Below are 22,213 nucleotides of genomic sequence, written 5' to 3'. Positions count from 1 at the left end.
GATTGTTGTCCTACTCACATCTGTGCGAAAGAGTGCTGACAGTGAGTGAGTGAGAACTCCGTCACAGCAAGCATCCTCTCTGAAGAGCTGAAGATGCAGCTCAAACTTCAGGGAGCACCACGCCCCGATGTTTGCTTTGGCAGAACTCACCACTTCTGAGGAAGTATCACTTTGTCATTCAGCATGCTCGCTTTTATCCTGCACAACTCCGTTAGAGTTACAGCTTCAGCTACGGCTTAAAAGATTTGCCCCTTTGCTTTGAAATGATGTGCTTTTTATGCATTTAGATCCACAGGGTTCCTCATAAAAGCTGTATAGAGTTTACCAATGCAATGTTGCGTAATAGAGTGAGTAATGTCTTTACAGGATAAAGTTTCCTCAAAGGTTTTATGAGTGTGTGCATGCTGCATGAAAAACTGTCCAGCCATTTCTGCGATGTTGACAAGTGGTTTATTCAGCAGGAATGGTGAACAATTTGTATTTTTTCTTTCTACAGAAGGCAATCAAGCACCATAAATAACAGCGCTGTAATCAAACAGGTTTTGTTTTTTTTGGACAGTGAGCCTCAGGAAATCTTCTCATTGAACACCTTACACAAAAGTGATTGTTTCACTAACTCCCAGATTTTAGGTGTACTTATCATTTCACATAATTGACAGGTTGTTGTTTTTTTTTAAATGATTTGGAACTTTACCAGATACACGGAGAGGCTCATTTTGCCATCTATAACACAAGCTGTATTTCAGATACCAGAGACAGTGTGTGAAGGGTGTATTGCAGCTGCAGTGCAGTTCAGACAAGTGGCATCAAAAGACATTTAATGGGTTTGGTTGAAGACAAAATATTTCATATTGAGGTTCTTTTCTCCCCAATAAAAAGTCTTTGGTTTATACCATTCATCTGACGGTCTGGGAGGACCAGAGTAGTTCACCAACAAGTTTCTTCTTTGAGCCGTCAGATCGTCTGATAATGGAATTCATAATGAGTAGACATCAAAAGCATCTATGCAGGTTTTAAAACCTTCATTACAGATAAGGAAAAACAAATTGAAATGAATTCTTTGTTTTTAATTCAGGGAGCTGCAAACAAATATCTAATAATATTATATTTAACCTTCTGGCTTAAAGCAAGACTGTGCAACTTTTAAGGAAATAACCCAATTCTTGCTCAAAACATACCTTCTCTACATTTAGTCAGGGTGTTTGGCCACCACCAATATGTCCAACAACTTATACGTGTGAATTCTACGTTGAATGTAAGGGAACAATTCATTTATGAAAATTGTCATGTTTCGCTTTAACAAAAGTTGAAGCAGACTATTGATAATGTATGCACACACACAATCTTAAACTTTTAGCTCTGTTCACCAGCATCTTGAAAAACTAACACATTAACATCGGCGTGTTTATTTGACATGTGCCAAAATGACAAATTGAATCATTACATTATATCAACACATTACCAATTTTTATTTTTAAATTAAGTCTATGAACACAACAATCAGCTATTTTCAATTCAGATTGGTTTTTCTTTCATATGATATCTCTTACATCTTAGATCGGATGCTTGTTACCATGTGACATGAATCCAAATGGTCATGGTCAAGTTTTTTGTTCCTGGAGATGCAAAATAGTTGTGCAAAAACGTACCAAGGTGAACATGGCTGCAGTTTTGGAAGACACTTTTAGTATTACTTAGATACACAACACTAATGAATGTGACCTGTCAAAATAAATCAATATGATTTGAACAATGTAATGTGAATATAGCTTGAGTAGCACTAATGGGCATATTGACTGACTTTATGGCTTATTCTCTAGTTGTGTTTCCAGTTTAATGTGTCACATAAACATAACTGTTTTAAAAGCTTCTGACTCAACAGAATCTGGCAAAATGAAAGCAATTTTTATGTGGCATTAATCTGTTATGAAATATATGTAATTACAAGGGCTACCGCTCCATAAAGGTTGCATTGTCTCGCATTAAGCCTTTTTAACAATCAATAATTGGCTTCCAGTGAAGTGCATGTACACACACACACACACACATCTCAGGACAGACAAAAGCACACCATGAATTTTAACAATCTCAATACAATTGGAAGAATCACAGTTCACAGTACTTTTGTCAAGTTGTTTGGCATAAGGGATCTATTTGAGAAAATAATTCAAAAATAGTAGAAAAAATAACATTTTGCCTTTTTTGGGACCACAACATGGTTTTTTCTTTGTTTTTGTTTTTTTATCTCCATGCATTCACAGATTTCACACAGATACATTTACTCGCTTACACTACTATCTTATTGAAACAGCTTACAAATAAAAACACTATTAAAATGGTGGCCACAAGGCTGTGCAAAAGACCTCCAATGTAAGCCCTGCCATCTGTCTGTCTCAGCCATCTCTTGCAAGTAACAAACTACAAAATAGCACCATTATACAGTGGATAGGATTCTTAATACAGTTTTGTTATATGAAACCATCATGTACAATGAATGATAGTAATGCATAGGTTAACATAAATGGGAGTACTGTTTGATTATACACAGGCAGAGGAGGCAGAGCCAAAGATGAGATGTTTTGGGTTGTTCGTGAGATAACAAATAGCTGCTACTATTACTCAGAAATGTTCAAGTCAGATTAATTCTTGCTCACACTCTCGTAAACACTATGGGTGCTTTGCGTGTGTTTGTGTGCCGTGTCTCACATCTCTAAGAGGACTAGTGAGTTTTGTATATTTTCCAAATTCCAAATGTAATCTGTATGTTTGTTCACTGGACATTTCAATTGACGCTCTGCAGTTTTGTGTTACTCTCGCCTCGATGGCTGGTAATGCAGTCCAATCAACAACTGAAGTACCAAAGTTCTCAGCCTCCCTAAACTAACAAAATATAGCATGCCAAGAACGGCCAATCATTAAACTTCATATCTATGCGACTATTGTTTGAGTATCTCCGTCCTTTGCTTTAATCATCGGTGTTGAAGAACACATTGTCAAATCCGAGAGCTACAAAAAAAGTTTTCAAGCTACTTGACATATGTGAGGCTCTTCGAGCGTTTGTTGACTTGTGGCGGCTAAACTTTCATAACCTGTTTTTTAACCTTGACCACACAGGCCTCCACTCAGACTCCAATGTTGAGCACCAGTGTCTGATTTGTTGACAATAAATCTGATTTGGCTGCAGTGGTGACATGTGAAAAAGATGCAGACGACAAACATTTTGCCTGATTGTCATTATTTGCCTTATTCCAATTACTTATGCCAAATGCACTTTGAGACCACTGAGTGACCCATTTCTGACAACCACACAAGCACCATGCAGTGACTGGCCAAGAACGGTTTAATTCAATTTAGCTTCTAGTTTATTTAATTCTCTGTTTTTTTAAAAACATGCAGAAGCACAATATTGTTTTTGCAGTACGTACTGTTCCTTAAAATCCCCACTAATGTTGCTTGATCTGCTGTTATAAAAGTGTTTGGATTGTAGACTCAGACCTCAGGTTCTCAACACTTCCTGAGGCTTAGGAGGGATTTGGATTGGACACAAGCCTTCCGGGGACTCCGCTTAGACAGAAAACCGCTAAATTCAGTCAATGAGAAGTTAGGATTTGACTTGGGCTCACGGTAAAATAACTACAACAATGTTTAAAGTCTGATAATGAACCAACACATCTTTGTGCTTCAAAGCTAACCTTATATTTAAAAAAAAAAAACATCCTCAGTAATGCATTGTGCATAAACTATGAAGGTAAGATATCAGATTTTAACTGGGTAGTAACTGCTATATGTGACCAGTGACAAAGTATTCTATCTCAAAGGAGTGAATAAATCCACTCTCTTAGAAAAAATGGATTTACCTCCACAAAGTTCAGGGGGCAGGATGTACCACTCATTTGCAAATACATAATGCCACTCTCTGATTGGTTGAAGCACAGATCCATTCCCACTTTTCCTGGAGCCAGGGGATGCTGCAGCTCACACATGGAGGTATATTAAGCTCTTGTTCGTGTAGCAGCAGCTAAACTAGTCTTTTACATTGCATTAACAAAGAATTCCTCCCAATATGGAATGGTGCAGTGTATAAAATAATCACAAGATCCCTCATCAAACCCTTAAACATCACTTAGCTCTCAGGTTTGAATCATTTTAAAGAGATATTTGGACTTTTATTAGCATCCTCTTTGTTTTGTGTTACAGTGAACCATTCCACAGGGGTACCAGGTAAGGCCACTCCCTTCTCTCTTCCCAAGTCACTGGGCATTTGTCCATTCGCTCCCTCCCTACATTCTATAATTTCTGCCCCCTGTGTTGCCTCGACTTGAGTTCTTCTGATGCACCTCCTGTAACAAAAGAAGGCAAAGTACAAACACATTTTAGACAAACAGCTGCAATATAGGAAATACAGGAAAAAAATGATTTGTGATTATTAAAACACAACAGTTGAGTAATTATTTGGTCAAAGTTATGATTACACAAAGAAAAGTTCAAGATCTGAGTGGGTGGGCTCTAAAAATGGGTTGTTACAATGTAGCAAACTGGGAGGCGCCAAGTTTTTTTCCTCATTCTGAAATTCAGCTTCAGGTTTTTTCTTGAAACAAATTGTTGATGTTAAATAACATAGACACACATGACTTTAGAAACAGGCCAAATAATTTCTGACATTTTTGTGTTGCTGTTGCCGTTAGAGTCCATAGCTCTAAATAATACAGTATGTTCCTAAGTGGATGATAACAATTTAAAAGGGTAAAAGGGTACAGTAATGAAATGTATCATCATACCAGTTGTAACAACAATTTGTTGTTTTCATTTTCCCATAATTTTTTTTTCAACCCAGTATTGTCTTATCTAGTGTAAAACATCGACATTCTGTATGACTCAACACTATACTGTAATTTAAATTAAAATGTTTATGGTGCATCACAATCCACATATTAATGAACTGTTGAGTAACATGCAGCCCTTCCACGTGCAGGTGTGCTGCTTCACCTACGGACCCTGCATGTGTCCGTGTGTTATGGTGAGATGTCAGAATTTCAGGACATAATGTACAGTAGCAGAGTGGAGAGTCTGCCTGGGGAGCGAGAGTGCCACTGTGTCTACCACAAAAACCACTTAGTTCCTTCTCTTGCTAATGGTTTTCTTTTTTGAGAGAAGAGTAAAAAGCACACAGTCCTATTCAAAAAGGGTCACACTCTCCCACAGGTTTGCAACTCAAGGAGAGAATGTTTTTTGGTAAACAGAAGGATTCTTATACTATATGATGTTTTATTTATGTTATACAACAAAACTAAAATTTGACTTAGGATAAACACTTGTATGCATACCTTAAAGGATGCATGACTATGTCCAGGTGAAGGTCTCTGTGGGAGGAAAATAATGGCACTTAAGTTGGATGGATCGAAACATAAGATGCTAACAAACTTGCCCTGGCTGACCCTTTGAAGTAACAGTATGATCATTTTGAAAAAGTACAATGAAATAAAACATTTAAAGACATGCTGCTGTAGGTATGGTGAAAACAGCTGGTTATCTTTGCTTAGTATAAAGGCTGTACTCAGGTTGAAACACATTCAATTGGCTGGACTTGGACTGAAAGAAACTAAATATATCGATCAATATGTCTGAAACAGACAATTTATTTCGTCTATTTGATATAAACGAAAACTGTCCTCCTTCAATGAAGGAATAATGAAGTAATGATTTGGAATTCTGTGTGACCACGTTTCTTGGCTGGGCACCATTCATGTTCTAGACTACCTGAATCCTCTGTTCCCACCTTTATGCTAAGCAAAGTGAACTGCTAGATGTAATGTCATATGAAATAGTAGTTAGGCATCCTGTCAGTTGTACTGTGTGTGCATGCTCTGACAGAAACTAGACCAAAACGTCAATCCTATTTCCTTTCCCCTACATTTCCTGATAAGAAAACCCTTTTTGGAGTGTATCTGTTTGGTGCTGTGCTCACCTTCTTGTTTTTTGTCTTGTCTGGCTGCTGTGCTGTCCTACGCTCTGTGCCCTTGTCCACTTTGTGCCCTGTGGTACTAACCTTAGGTGCTCTTGGCATGTCTGTGTGGCGCTGTGCACGCACAGAGCGAGCAGCCTTGCCAGTCTTGGCAGGTGCACAGTACATCTCCAGACGCCGCAGCTCACAGCTTTGGAAGCAACACTCATCCACAATGCCACGTGACCGCCGTGCATTGGGGCCATAGCCTGTTGGTTTACCTGTTTGAGGCAAAAAACAGCAGAATTTTAAATGAGTCATGTTTGTTATCTATCAAGCTGACCTTTTATCTGGGCTAATGCAGGGATTACTCATACTGATTCCATCAGCGCCAGAGGAATCCTCGCAGAAAAGCTGGATATCTTTCACCAAACTCCTTGGCATGGAAGATGGATCATACATGTCATGACCAGGCACAGGAGAAAAGACTACTGACATTTCATTAGGAAAGACAGAAAGTTTTGTTTTGACAACTTGTATATTAACTTGTCAATAGTGATCAGCTGAGCCAATTGGGCTTGTGTGGCCAACTTCAGGTCCAACATTTCTCAGTTTTGCTTGGGCCTGGGTCCCAGCTTTCAAATGATAGACGAGTCCAGTTCGGGTTTGGGTCAGGTTCTCCCATTTCTCGGTTGTGTATGGTTCTGGGTCCCATCTTTCAAATAACAGATTGGTCTGCAGGGGTTTACTGAGAAAAACTGAGAAATGAGGGTGTGGTGCAGAGATTATCAGTGATTGGCTTTCTCCTCATTTGAGCTGGAAGTGAGAGGTCATAAGAGTGAAAGAATCTCATTTTCTACGTCAGCTGATCCTGTGCAGAGACAAACGTGTCACGCAAAAAGATGGCATCAAAAAATGAAGACCAGCAGGGTGTTGAAACAACGTGAAATCAAAGATTTTTAAGGTCTGTCTTTTTGTTTAAAAAAAAGCCATGTTGATTCAAAGGTTGAATAAACATTTGCGTGAGAGGGTGCAGCACTGTTACCCAATTTAGAAAAAGCCTTACTCTGGTTTGGTTCCAGGTAGCATGTTTGGAAATCTTGAGATTTGAGCAGGGGTGGGCATGGTCAAATGACCATGGTTGAAGAAAAAGCAAAGCGTAAAAGTCTAAACTTATTGTAATCCTTAAGTATCCTCTGTTTTTTAGTAAAATTTTTGTTCATTTATTCCAACAGTCCCGTTGCACATGTGACATAACTCATATTCCAGTAGTCATTTGTTTGTTAAAGAGGCAGTGTTTGGCAAGCAGTGAAAGTAAATATGGGGCTTGAGCAAGCAGTGAATTCATTTTACATGTTTGATAACAGAAGTAATCAAACTAATTATGAATAATGGAGAAAAGCATGGCCAGACATGATTCTCCTGTAATACTAACAGGTTTAATGATGACTCTACAGGGTATGACAATGGGTCCTTTTTGGCAGGGGATTCATTGTTAAGAGGGGACCAGCCACCTAAACACTGAACCATTTTGTAACTTTTACACAGACGACTGTCAAGAAAGACCAGACCACAAATCCTCTTGGCCTGATCAACCTGTAGGAACAGCCAGGCAGGCTTTGGGGCTGTTTCGCCCTTGGATTTGCCCTACTGTTCATTCATATATAGTTTTGGCAGGAGCCTGAACATCTAAGGGTCCTTTTGGTAGAACATGGATGTTACTGAGATGCCATTATGCCTGCTCTAAGGTCAAAACCAGTCAAGGTGAGGTAGAAATTCTGTTATAGTCAGTATTTCCACTAAAAAAATGAAAAAAACATTATCTAAAGGTGTGACACTTAGCTTTCTGACTCACCACATTGAGTTTCAATGAAGCTCACTTCCTTCTTACCCCCTAAAACCCACCCTCTTTTGGTGGCCTTCAGAAAAGCTCTCCATTTACAATTCCCTGCTCACCTTGTGCAATATAGCCCTGATGGGCTTTTCCCTGTTACCAAATAAAATAATAATAATTTAATATGGCATTTACAAGGAGGAAATGCCTTTCCCTCTCAGAGTTAATAGCTCTTGGCTCAGAAGCCTGCCAGTGCTGACAAAGTGCATTAACTTCTGCTCTCTGTCTGCCTTGTCCTGACAATGTTGTTTTGGACTGAGAGCAGGTTTCATTCAGAAACAGAAGCATCATTCTCTTTGGTCGCAACGCAGACTGGAAGATAATAGAGGTGTGAATGAGAGGGAGGAAAAAGAGGAGCTTTCATATTGCACGTTAGACATAATGATGCTAAAAATACACCATGCACCTGCATTATTTAGCTGGCTGGAGAACCAGATTTAACTGGCTCTCGATCTGCCAAATTGTAAGTGTTGAAATTAGAAAATAATTTCTAAAATCGGATATTAACATGAATATTAATTTCAAGCTCTGAGTTATTGACAGTTACAGCCTTTTTCACAATACTTTCCTTTCCGTACTTTCAGCCACCTGAACAATGAAATCTAGTAGGAAACCCTTGGTAGTAGCACCTGGTGTCAAAACATTTAGAACGAGAGAAATAAGACATTGCGCCCTGGTTGGTGATTATATAATGGCCCCTGAAAGCCAAGAGAGGGGCCTTGCCTTGATGTCTGGCTTGTTTTTCGATCCCTCCCTATAAAGCCTTGCAAATTAACATCCGCTATTATTCTGAAAATAGCTTGCAACCCTGCTGCACAAACAGCTGGAAGGGAGAGAAAAATCAGCTGGCACTGATTGTAACATGTAAGATAATCAGCTCGGGCAGGTTGGGGAAAAACACGCATCTAATAATCGGGTCTAAAAGCTTTGCTTCAATTCCATGGATAACTGCTGTAATCCCTCATAAACAAAGAGCTGTTTTCTGTGACTGTTGTTAAACAAATAAGGGTAAATAACCTTCCTAGCCTTATGGCTCGCTGCTCTTTGAAAGGGATTCTGGGTGGAGGATTCGGGGAGCGTGCACGCTGATGAAGGTCAGATTAGAAAGCGTGTGTCAGCATTTCAGTCATTGAGTAGCAGAGTGCAGTTATTATATGCATCTATGAAAAAGTAAACCCTCTCATCTAGATTTGTGCATTAAATACATTCTGAGGATTAGAAGTTTGGGAAGGTTCACATTTCCTACATGTTAACTTAAAAAAAAAAAATCTTAAAACTAGCCTTGAACTGCAGGGGTATAACACTTTAGATACAGGTGAAACAATGACATAGGATTCAGTCATGCCAAACGATTTTACTACTTTGGAAAAGTAATGATGGCAGTCGTTCTACCTTCAGTTTTGATGATTTCTGGGTAGAATTACCCCATTCATAACACAAAGGATGTCCGCTGGCATGTATTTGCCTGACAAATGTAGCACCTCGCCGTACGATGACAGGTAAACATCTTTTTCGTTTTCCTTTCTGTAGCTCTCACAGAGGTCTTGTTGACTTGAAGGAGAAGGCTGTCTTTACACTGCAGAGAAGTTTCAATCGATGTCTTTATACGTATGTCCAGGAATATTTTCTTTATTTCTGTGACACTCAGTTCTCTTTGGAACTAGAATGGCACTTAGAAGGGAGCATACCATCGCCAACAATTCTACACACAGCTATTTACCTTGCCTGGTCCACATGGTTTCGTAGTTTTTGTGTAATTAGGGAAAATGCCCTATCTTGCAGTGTTTGGGAAAAAATCGCAGGGTCCAACTTTTAATCTGGATGTTAACCAGAGTTTTACAAGTTCTTGCCTAAACCACTGTCCACCCTTCCATCAAGTTTCACAGAAATTCATGCAGTATTATTGCTTCCAGCATACAAACCAACAGACCCAACAACAAACAAAGAAATTGAAAACACAGCCTTCTTGATGGGGTAATAAATTTGTCTTCTGTGATTCCAAGTAGCCTGTAGGTGCTGGCCTCCATGAATGCGCCTGTAAACTTTTAAGGACCCCCTTCCTTGTACTTGATAAAATAAATAGTATCAATTTCATTGATTTACATTCATTACCCATCTGCTGACAAATTTCTTGACAGAAAACCATACAAAAGTACAAACAGTCTTCAAGCCATCACATTTAGTTTGCATGAAGTGCTTCATCTAATGCCATCTAACATCTTTGGTTTGGTGTTTGACAGCCTCAACACACATCATGTTCATTCCTCTAAGGATCAGTGCTGGAGAGATAGCTGGATTTCCCCATTCCAGAGTGGTACAGAAAGCATCTGAGTTTTACAGCTTGGTCATGGTCAATAAAAACGAGTGGATTCTTGGAGAATGTGCACCGTTCTTCCTGCAAAGTGTCAGGCAGTTTACGGCTGGGCAGGGACTGTAAGAGCTGCTAAAGTACTGGAAACTATCTCTTTATCACTGGTACCACTAAGAGTTTATAGTACTGTGAAGTGCTCTGCACTGTGACATTAGAATCACATCCAGATGTGCTGACACTAATGTCAATAAGGATTAAATTCAAGTTATTGAGGGTTGGTTGTTTAGTGCAATATTTGGGGCAGATTTTGAAACCGAAAATGTAGTTCTTAAACTGATACGCTTGGTAGATATGTGTAGTAATTTCTAATGGAAGATTACAAATTAAAAAGGTAGAATCAAAGGAATTTTGACCAAAAAAAAGTCTTACAAACAGATTCATAGAGGGAGGAGTGTGTGGTCATGAAGGAAGTGTATAAAGCTCATATTTCAGTCTAGAATTTTACCTAACAAAGGTTCAGTTATAGTTTAAGGGAAATGAATTGAGGGGAGGTGATCAATAGGATGCAGGATTCTTTAGTTGCACAGAGTTATCTATCATAAATTATTATCAAGGACTGTGCTGAGTATCTTTCTTTCTTTAACAGCTTTAATGAGTCTTTGTTACTGAAACCCAGGTTTTATGAGACTGCCAAAGATAAAGAAGACACATTAAGGATATCAGCAGTGAATCATAGTGATTCTGCACTAATGCAACTCGATATAATCTTGTTTTCTTTGTGGAGGTCTTGCGTTATGTGATTGGATAGTCCCAGAGTGTCCTCAAATCCCTCGTGTCTCAACTTCTCCTAATGTACAGATCTAAATCTGGAGGACGCCTGTCTGTTCTTTTCATGAGATGCCTCTTTGTTCTGCTGAACAGTAATTCAAAGAAGGGTTAGAGATTTCTAGTGCAGGTTTTAATGGGAAAACGACACCTTTTCTTAGTGATGGAGAGGACACAGCAGGTCTTTCTTCACATCTCAGTGCCTTCCACTGTGTGACCAGGTCCACTGTAAACTAGGGAGGGGGGAGGGAGGGAGGGGGGTGTCCTGATCATCCTGTAATCCACATAATCCCCTGCTGCTGAGGGGCAAGGCCTAGCTAAGTGTGTTTGAGTGTGTGCATGCGTATGTGCTTGCCTATGTCGTGCTGTTTGCACACTCTACCCCTTTCTCCAGCTCCACTTGCTTTGAATAAAATTGACAGGGACAAACACTGAAGAGGAAGTCTCATCAATGGCTGCTAAAAGCAATTTCCCGTCTTCTTTCCACTTTCACCTCTCATGTCATGACTACAAGCCAAAACACCTAGAAGAATTTAACACGTTTCGTATTTGGTTGCTTTGTTTTATTAGAACTTTGTGTACTAACAATAACCCTGTGGCCAAAAATAATGGAATATTCCATCTTGTTATATTTCAAGAGTTTGTGGATCATTCATTCTGCAGAAATCAGCAATAAGATTATATATCTCGCACTCACTCTAGAATTAGTGTGAATATTTCAGCATGAACTGATAAAATATGAAGTGACTTAGGACAGGGAGCCACTTAGCACTCACACTTTAGCCAAAAAAAACTCCCGTAACAGACCAGATTCATGGAATGAACATTGCAGTGAAATCACACCACAGTCCTGCCTGCTAAAGCATCACAAAGACAACTGAGGATTTCTGGGTCAGGCTAATAATTGGAAAAACTGACTACGTTCGTGGATTTTTTTTTTTCTCTGTTTCATAGACTGCAGTTTGTTTCAATACCTAAAAAAAAAAGAAAAAAAAAAAGAATTTCCACCAACTAGTATTTAGCATTTCTGTCAGGGTAGGAAATTTGTAGTCTTAAAATTCTAGTGTGCTACTTTACTGGTGACATGTGTAAGGTGTATTGGCAAAAGCACTCTGAGCACAGAAAGCCCACTGTCGTTGCAACACCATCTCTGGACACGTTATTAATCAGATGACTGCCAAGGTCAATACAACCAGACTGGAGGGGAAGAGTTCAGGGAAAGGAGCACACCTTCTTTAGCCAAGCTGTTACACTACTGGGTCTTATACACAATAGAACACAAGTGTATTCTCCAGATAAATTACACAGCAACTGATACCTGATACATGTGATGATTAGGAAGAAAGTAGTCACACAAGGAATGACAGTAAGGCTATAAGAGAACGAGGGAAACGGAGAAAGACAGGGAGCGCATATTTTCCAAGGCACAGCACCCTGCTGCTCAAACCTCATCGTCTTTTCAAAGAAAGGATGGAGTGTTTGCTGCGCTGCATTTTCAGCACAAGAAAATGCAGTTCAGTGACTGCCCAGCGTAAGGCGAAGCAGAGAAGGCAAATATATTCTCTGTAACATTTAAAGGGTTGTACCTTTTACTGTTGTCGAACTTTTCTACTGGTAGCCAACACTTTGTCACATTCTCACATCATACAATGTCTGGACACCCTCATGCCTTGTCAAACTCCTTAACATTCAACAACTTCAGGCTGCAACTGCTGGCGGTATTGAGACCATTATACAAGCCCTCAAACTGAGATATGAATCACTGCGATGGAATTCACCAGCAAGCTTGATTTTGAAGAAGAAAACTACAATCAGAAGACGTGCAATGACGAAAGAATTTCAGTGTCTCTCAGCCTAAACGAGGAGAACATAGATGCTTATACAAGTGGAGCGCCGCTGTGGAGGACAAAACGTCTTAACTGGCAGAAAACTGGCAGTCAAGCAGGCGGTCATGACCACTTCATAGCATGTGGGTGTTGCAACCAGCATCTGGACCAACAGGACTCGCAGCTTTGCTGTTGGTGGTTGTCCAACGACTCCCTGGAAACGCCACACAAAGAGTGCGATATAGAGAACGATGCTGACTGGTCCTGGAAAACCTGCATGCAGGGGTGAATGAATTTGGCAATGGGATGGATGGTGGGGAGCAGCAGCAAGGTGCATTGTGATGTCGCTGCCTACAAGACCAGTGCATTAAATATCTCTGCACGGCAACAATGATTTATTGAGGTGTTAAGGGACGTGCTAGATTAGGGTCAAAGTTTTTAGTTTCTGCTAGGGTTAAGAGTGACGGTGGTAGATACGATCTCAATCTGAGGCATACAGATAGAACCAAATTTTAGAACATTTCATAACAGCTTCTTGAGTGACATTTGGTACCACTAGTATATCATGAGCTTTATGGTGTCATACCATCATACATTAATGTCTCTGTGAGATTCAAGGCTTACATTTAAAGCCAGCTTCATGCTGATGGTATTAAATGACACATGAAATGCAAAAGATACTCGGTGACCCACAGACTGACTTAACATATTGCCGTGTTGCGTTGCTCTGTGTCGTGCAGTGACACCGGTCTGGGACGGATGCACACTGGTAACACATACATTTAACTTCCCATCTCACTTCCCATCAAACCACTCAGTATCATTTGCAACAAATAATCCCAGACGAACTTAACATCTCACCATACTGGACTATGCAATAATAGGTTAGAGTGACAGATCTGTGTATACAATCGTCAGACTTGGAATTGGGGGGGGGGTCATGTATGCAAATTTTTTTGTTTATTGTCTTCATTATATATGTTTTAAGATCATAAAGTCAGAGCACATTTTCAGTTCTCCCGTGAAAGACTGTCATTGTTGGTACCATGACCAGATTCTAAAAGTTGTAGCAGATGTCAAAGGCTCTGACATAATGAGAAACAAAAGTTTTTATCCAGCGCAACAGGTTACTGGCTTGTTTTAAGCCAGAACAAAGCCAAAGATCATACAAAAACCATTCACGATTATTAAAGAGGTGAGATCCTTTATTGGAGGGTAGTAAATCTTAAGCCTTTGCAGGGGCTGTTTATTGCTTGAAACACCAACACATGTTTGCTGTTGGAAACACCAAGAAAGCTGATGTCGACAAGCGAACAGGCAGTTCTGGATATAATTGGATTGTGAAATCCATCACATAAAAAGGCCAGAAATCAAGAACACTGTGAGCAGTTTCAATCCAAATATATTGCAGAACATGCTGTAAAATGGTCGAATATCTATTGGATTATGGTTACAGGTCTCACAACAATGAGTGATTAACCCCTACTGGATTACCTGGACAAGAGTGTCAAAAGCAAAGGTAATGAATGTAGATAATGTCTCATAAAATGGTCCATCACCTTTTGTAGGACCAGGAACAATTACCAACGTCCCAGCTGGCTTTAAACTGTTAGCAGTGAGGATTTCTTTGGAAAAACGGAGAAGGGATTCCAATAATTGGCTGTATCTACAATACTCTGGAGATGTTTCCTGGTCCACAACATTGGTCCAGACTGAAATATTACAAAATCTACTGGATGGATTACAAGTAAATTAGATTTTGTATGTTCTCAAGAGGATGAATCTCGTAAATGTCTCCTTGGTGCTGACACCAGGTCAAAGGTTGCTACAACAGCTGCAACATTAGAAATTTTGCCGGTCATTTCTATTTTACATGGTGTGAATATTCATGTGCTAAAATGATATTTTGAATGTCGCCTTGTATTAATGTTTTGCAGCACTACACGCAGGACACTGATGACCCTTTTGTTATACTGTAGTTTTAGTGGACGCAGTGCATTACTGCTAAGGAGAGCAAGTGCATTTGGAATATGATTTCCCACAGAAATCTTATATATTCTTATAAACCTGGCAGCTGACATGTGTGGAAAAAAGTTTGGGACTGAACCAAACCATTAATGATGGCTTGTTATGAGAGAACCAGTCAATTATTATAAAAATAAGAAAGCTGACTGTTGAAATGGTGCAAGCTTCTCCAGGATGTTTGGTGGAAATCGGCTTAATTGATGGATGTCAGCCAGACAAATGTGAATAATTAGGCTATAAACCACAGTTTTGAGACAGCTATACCACTAATGTACATTCACACTGTTTGTCTCTGACAGAAAGATCAGGATACATGTCTGGTGGAACATTGCACCTAACCTCGGTAGCTCCATATATCCTGTGCTGTTCTGAGCTGGGTTGTACCCTTAATGGAAAAATTGGAGATTTAAATCCTGGATTCTTGGTGGACGGTTTTCTTTGGGTCGCTTTCCCTTCTCTGGTGGAAAAAAGCAAAAACTTCACTGCAACATTTAGTTTCTACCCCTCCTCTCTCGTCATGATCATCAGCCAAATTCCACTTAAAGCCTTTTGGCAGTGGACAAAACTACAATTTGCCACCAACAATATAGTTACTTATCATTATTCCATATTTAATTTTAGTTTTCTTATTCAAACTTTGCCCCCCACCCCCACCCCCACCCCCACCCCGCCACCACCTCTCTCTTCCACCATCCTCTCTCCATCAATGAGAGTAAAAAAAAAAAAAAAAAGCAAAATGTGTAGGCATGAATGTGAACTAATAGACAAAGATGTAACAGTGGGAGATGAATGAATGAATGAATGAAGGAAGGAAGGGAACATTAATGCATGGAAAGTCAAGACAAGATGTCAAACTGGCTACTTTTTTATTTATGAGCTCGCTGGAGGTGGAGAGCTCTGGGACAGATACAGCCAACCTTTATGAATAAATAAAAAGGTGCACTTACTGAAATAAAAGCCTCTCTCTCCACACACAAACTGCAGCGTGTCTACCAGCTCCGCCCCGCACAGGGTCTCCGGGCCCGCCCCTGTTGCCGTCGGAGTCAGAGTGAGGATGCACAGCAGTAGTGAGAGGGTGTGGCCACAGGAGATACAGCACATCGCACTCTGCAGCACAGGGGAGAGAGGGCTGCACGGTTTTACTGCTGTTTAAACAGAGCATCATCAAAGACAGATTTAGTACCGACTGAAGCAAATAAAGCCCAACTTTTTTTTTAAAAAAGTCAATGCACCCACGTTACACTGATGACCGCTGAGTCAGCCGAGGTTTCTAACAGTTGATGGCGCAGTGCCTTGCTCAGTGGCACGTCACAGAGTTTTCCAGTTTAAAGATAGTAACTAGTGTGGGCTTGTTTTATGGACTTCCAAGCGTTCGCTCTACTAAAAAAGGGAAATAACAAAATTAATAAAATAGTGACGGTGACCACATTGAGGAACTTTACAGGTTTTTGGGTTTTTTTTAGAATGTGAAGGAATATGTACTGCTGAATCCAAATATCCACTTGGTGTCGGGAGTCAAACAGGAGGCTGACCAGCTCTGATGCTCCAGTGCGCCTGTGCGCAAGCGAGCAGAGTGAATCCAAATTTAAAAAAAATAAATAAAAAAAAACAAACACGTTTCTCCTTATCAGCTGTGAACACCACCGCCCGTTAATAATAACCCGTGTTAATACATGAAATTAAATGTCTATCATTGATAATCACTGGGAAACGCGCCTTCAACGTTCAACCTTGTGCCAAAAACAGCTGTCAGCGCATTGTTACGCACACAACTAAAGTGCCTCAAAAATTCAAAAAGCAGAATAAGAGATGCGAAGAGCGCCAGGGATCTTTCCGATCCAAACTGAGAGATGGAAAACGGCTCTCCCGCCAAACAGCCGAGGAAGCTGAGTGGGCCAAATATACATACAAAGAATAAACACAGGACACCATCCATCTACAGTACATCACAAACCTAACTGCGTGGTCCCGACGCCCTATTTAACGTTGAGCTCCCCTCTCCCTTAACCCTGCAGCCACAGGTTAGATATTTAGCACTTAATAATGCAAACTCAGCAGTAATTACTTTGAAAGTTGCAGAGCTGCATTAGGACTTTCTGGTGAAAAAAGAGCGCAGGACGCACAGAAGCGCTGTGGATGAAAACCCATTCATCCGAGCTGTGAAAGTCATGCACGATTTATGTTCCTGAAGGAAAAAGTCAATCAACGCAAATCAAGGAGAATCTCTTATTTGTTGCAGAAAAAGCAAAAAAAAAAAAAAAAATCAAGACATGCAGATCTAAAATAGATGAAATCCAAATCAATCGTGCATTTAAAAGCAATCAAAATGCAAATAAGGAGTGCAAAATCCCTTTTATTTATCCCTGTTCAAAATAGGTAAGGATGCTCTGTGCAAATAGTGAGCAAGTGAAGGAGATAATCTGAAGGAAATCAGGTAAGTTACCTTGAAGACATCACATAAATGCCACTGAAAGGAAAGAGCGTTAGACATCCCCACGGGTCTCCGCAAGACACAGCCCGGCGAAAATGAACTTGTTTGAAGTCATTAAAAAACGGGGAGAAAGAGGATGAGATGCGGGCAATGTCACATCTCAATATTCCGACTTTGTTCCATTGCGCAGGCTCGTTTTGGAGAAGTGAGATTTAGCGAACAGGAGACGGATTTAGAGAGAAAATCCCTCACATTTATCTACATTACACAGATATTTTCAACAGGAAACAGCTGGGGCAGCATTTGCCTCCTACTCGCCCTAAGTTATTCATTAAGGATTTTGGGCACATATTCAAATAACGTCATTTCTCTTTTTTCTCAGAACGGGATTGAATTTTGATCTCTCTAAGACTTGGTTAGTAGTTCAGATCAAGACAGAAAAAGCGGTGCTGCCCCACCACCAGCGACTCGCACACTATTTTTTTGCGCTGAAAACTGATGGAGGAGAAGTTTAAGACAAGCAGGACATTAAGACATGGCTGTTGGTCGCTGTGGGTAATTTGGCACCGCGTCCTTCAGCCTCTGGAGCCAAAGTCTGATTTGAGTCACACTGAAGCAGATCTCCCAAACATTTTCCACTCATTCGACAGTGTGCTACAAACTTATATACCTAATAAAATATTTATAAAAAGATAAATACATATTAACACAACCTTATTTCATTTTTATACAGAGCAGACATTGATCTGAGATAACCAGAAAGTCTAAACTGAAACAGTTTCTTGACTTTTTTTTGTGCTCCTGTGCAGAATTCTCTCCTGTTCTGCACTTTATCTCTGAATGTCTGGTCAGAAAACAGTCTGTTCTGATTTCTGTGCTGGAATTGAGTCAGTGCATGCAAATGTTCCTGCAAGTGACAGCTGACGACATGTGGTTCCTTCATGGACCAAGTGATTGTCAAAATGTTTTTTTTTTAAAAAAAAGAAGATTTTAACGTCTTTTTCAGACCACGGAAACAGATGCTTTACAACCGTACTGGCAAACAGTCGATGTTGCTGAGCCACCCACCCTCATTATGATGAAGGACCCTCACTTCAAGGGTCAGGCACTAACAGGTCACACCAGGAGGGCTTAAAGAGTTGTTTTCAACTGGGAGAGGACGTCAACACTGAACTAATCACTAAACATGAGATCAGTGCTGTGACCCAATCATAAAACAGGACACCAGCATGTATCCCAGCATGCTTGGCCAGTGTGAGTGCATCACAAGTAAGACCGGATCCAAAGGGGACCCGAGGCTGAGGACATGCAACAGTTCATTGTAGGGGTAAAGTGGGTCAAAACGCAGGCGTGATCAAATGTCCCCACATGACACAGACAGCATTGAATCAGGCTTGTGGTGCTGAGGCTACATGTCACAAGAAGGAAAGAAGAAAAACATTGCTGTCATTGGAAAGTTTGCCAAATGTTATTTTTCCTTTCCAATCCAAGAACTTTTTTTTTTTTTTTGAGAAACAAACCCTACGATGTAGATTTTTTCAGCAGATGTTACATAATTTTAAAGTTTCAGCATACAGAAAAACATTGTGATGTTGATTGATCTCAATGTTTGCTGGCTTTACACCAGATAAATTAGTACTTGATACCTGCAGAATTAGTTAGGGAACAGGCTAGCCATGTGGCAGATCCAGGACTTTTTTTTTTGAAGTTTTTTTGTGAATAAAGAAGAAACTACTGAACTTGTTTAGCTCAAATCACTGTGGATGGGTGGGATGCAGGTTGGGGATATGTGCAGTTGTTTGGCTCGGGCAGAGGTGAATTATTCAAATCGTTGGGAATCATTTAGTTCAACGGGAAAGACAAGCAGCCAATCAACACAAAAGCTGTCATCATGTTTTCAGTCCCAGATGAATTGGCAACACTTGTGGTTGCACAAATTCACTTAGTTCTAATGATGAACACACTGAATAATAATTGAATCTGATCTGATTTTGTTTTGCATGAACAGATTGTCACACAACGGCACATTAAGGTTTGATGCAAAGCTCTTCAGCTTTCAAGCTAATGTCAAACAATATCCCACAATGACATGCTGCTGTGTGGAAGACAAACATTCTTGGTTATCACTTTTAAATCATAGCAGTGACAGTGATAAATATTCACTTTGTATGAGACTGACAACAGTTCTAATACAATAACGCGAGTGAATTTTAAACAATTAGACTAATTCATGTCTCCTATTCCTCACAGTCTGAATCCAGCACATTCATTTAAATCAACTGCGATGTAATCTGCAACAATTTTGAATAATTAAGTAGTTATTTATTCAAGATTGAATGATTTTTCATAAGCAATCATTTTGTTCATCAGTTAATCCAGAATTCTTTGAAGCAAAAATGCCCCAAATCACTTTATCATTTAGAATATTGAAATTAATATTTCATATTCTGGACTGTTGGTTGGAAAACACATGCAGCTCTAGAGAAAGAAGAGTCAGTAAGACTTTCTTTTGCACACTTTGCCGCAGGTTATTTCTCATACCACATTGTCATTCATTTCTATGGTGCATACTCAGTCTAAATCCTATAAAATCCTATATCTATAGTGTTTAACGCTGCTGATATGGGTTGCCTCCTCTGTCCCACCCCACCCAACTTCACTATGTAATCAGTTCCATCAGCCACCACCCCCATCACCTGTATTTGGTCAGTGAGAATTTACATTGCTACTGCTCAAGGCAGATGCTCTACAATCAGTCACCCGCTGTAGATTTTCTGATTCAAGAATATCGGACAGTCTACCTCACATCATCTGCGGCAATAAATAATTATCTTTATTTAATTATACACTTGTAACATCTTACTTTATTCTTTGAGAAACTGTACTTAGTATTTTCTTTAATTATGAAAGGGTATTACATTTCCAAGAATGACAAAATAGTCACATTTCACTTATTAAATTTAGTTTGGCTTAGATTTAGAAAACTAAACAAATCCTTCTTCGTATTTCTTTCTATTTTTTTTTTTTCTTGCTATTTTATAGTCTTGGTCAGCAGATTCATCAGAAATGATAATTGTAGTTGCAGCTTTGCTCTGGACACATTTTAACAGTTTATATGTTTCCAGGCGGCTGTTCCTAACTTTCATGTGCAGTTTCTTGACCTCAATCTGTGACCTGACTTATCTTCCTCTCAGGACAGCTGCTTGGAGACAGGATGTACGCCGAGCAGAGACTCTGTTCGCCTCCCCTGGCAGATTGCGTCACTGTCCGAAGCTGCTGATACAACATAGAATATGATGATGATGCTCCTCTGATTAGAGACAAAGCTGCTTTCAGGCCAGAGGATGACCTTGTTAGCATCAGATCAGGGACATGGGTGGTGACCGATGCCCATAAGCCTCTCTGTCAGTAGCTGATCTTAGATGTAAAATGATCTCATCTTTCATTGCCTCATGACGTAAAAATAACCACACAATCTAGCATGTAAATGCTTCATCACAGTCTTTCCTGTTATCACAGTAGCTGTGGTCTGGCAGTATTGATGATGGGCTTCTGCTGTCCATCTGCTGATGCAGTAATAGGAAGAAGAAGAAGGAGGGTGGGGGGCTGACCTTCCCTTGTTTGCCGTCTCTAATGCCCAGTGCTCCGAACTGTCTTGGTGCCAGGTTTCTGTCTTTCCCTCCCTTACTCTGACTCTTTTCTCTTCTGTTGCAGGACTTTTGAACCCCCTCACCACCACCTCCCCTCCGAAACCCCCCTGCAACCTTGTCTAAGGAGACGTCCGCCCCGGTGAACTCATTGACCAGGGAAGGGCTTTTTTTTTAAAGGCTGTTTTCACTCCCTTCTGGTGTAGCAAGGAGAGCGTACACTACAAAAAATGTCCATCTTTTTAAATATTTTTAATCAAGAGTGTGTTTTAAAATCACACTATTTTCCCATGAAGAAAGATTTCAAAAAGTAACTGAAAATACCCTCTATATACAATATTTTCACATTATTATTTGATTTTTTATTCATTATCTTGGTGTAAATTTATTGATGGCAGAAGATTATCCTTTTTTGTTAAGATATAGTTATGCTTGCAAAAAGAAATTTATACCACAGCAGACATTTTTTTCTTATTTTATTTCCCATTTGGAAGAACAAAAAGCAAGAATAAAAAAATACAAAAAGGCAGACATTTTTTGCAGTGTTAACAGCATCCAATCTGGACTCCCCTGCCTAAAAAAATGTCTGAGTCAGAGGGATACACAGATACAGGCAGCGGTGCAGAATGCAAATGAATGAGAGTGGATGAAAGTGAGTGGACAGAGGAAGCAGTGGAGTAGATGAAAAATGAGAGACAGCATTTGGGCGAAAGCTCTGGCGGTGTGGCATTGCAGGGCTGGTACCAGAGATGGGAGGGAGTGTGCAAAGTTAGGTGTCACATACATACGGACACACATAGACACACACACACACACACACACACACACACACACACACACACACACACACACACACACACACACACACACACACACACACACACACACACACACACACACACACACACACACACACACACACACACACACACACACACGGGTTCAAACAAGGCCATACAGACATGCAGTGGACAAATGCATGCATTTGATTAGATCTGCAATCAGTTTGTCTCTGGGAGTCTTTGCAGCTCAGTGGGTTGCTCTGTTACATTTCTGCACTTAGCAATTGACTAAAACAAACAAACAAACAAACAAACAAAAAACGAAACAAAACAATGCACTCTAGGGTATCTATTTCAAGAAATTACTGGGGTAATTTGTTTGTGTACTACTTTTCTCAAGCTTGATGGTAACACAGGATGTGGTGAGAGTGTGTAAAACTTGTGTGTGTGTGTGTGTGTGTGTGTGTGGCACTGTTGCCCATTCAGAGCAGATACTGTCATCAACATGCCCCCCCCCCATACACATAAACA

At 40.0% G+C, this 22,213-nt stretch overlaps 1 protein-coding gene across 1 annotated transcript; it reads right to left on the bottom strand.

Moving 5' to 3' along the window:
- Positions 1–436: 436 nt before the first annotated feature.
- On the bottom strand, positions 437–17,668 carry igf1 (insulin-like growth factor 1). The gene is made up of 5 exons (XM_068306665.1): positions 17,266–17,668; positions 15,770–15,929; positions 5,966–6,222; positions 5,325–5,360; positions 437–4,340 (listed from the first exon to the last, which is right to left on the bottom strand). The coding sequence occupies exons 1-5, from the start codon at positions 17,311–17,313 to the stop codon at positions 4,281–4,283; spliced, it is 561 nt and encodes a 186-aa protein (XP_068162766.1). The 5' UTR covers positions 17,314–17,668; the 3' UTR covers positions 437–4,280.
- Positions 17,669–22,213: the final 4,545 nt, after the last annotated feature.

Source organism: Antennarius striatus, chromosome 22 (genome assembly GCF_040054535.1).
Source record: "Antennarius striatus isolate MH-2024 chromosome 22, ASM4005453v1, whole genome shotgun sequence".
Classification (NCBI taxonomy): Eukaryota; Metazoa; Chordata; class Actinopteri; order Lophiiformes; family Antennariidae; genus Antennarius; species Antennarius striatus.
Note: the sequence above shows the minus strand (reverse complement) of the source record. Positions and strands in the feature narration are given on the sequence as shown.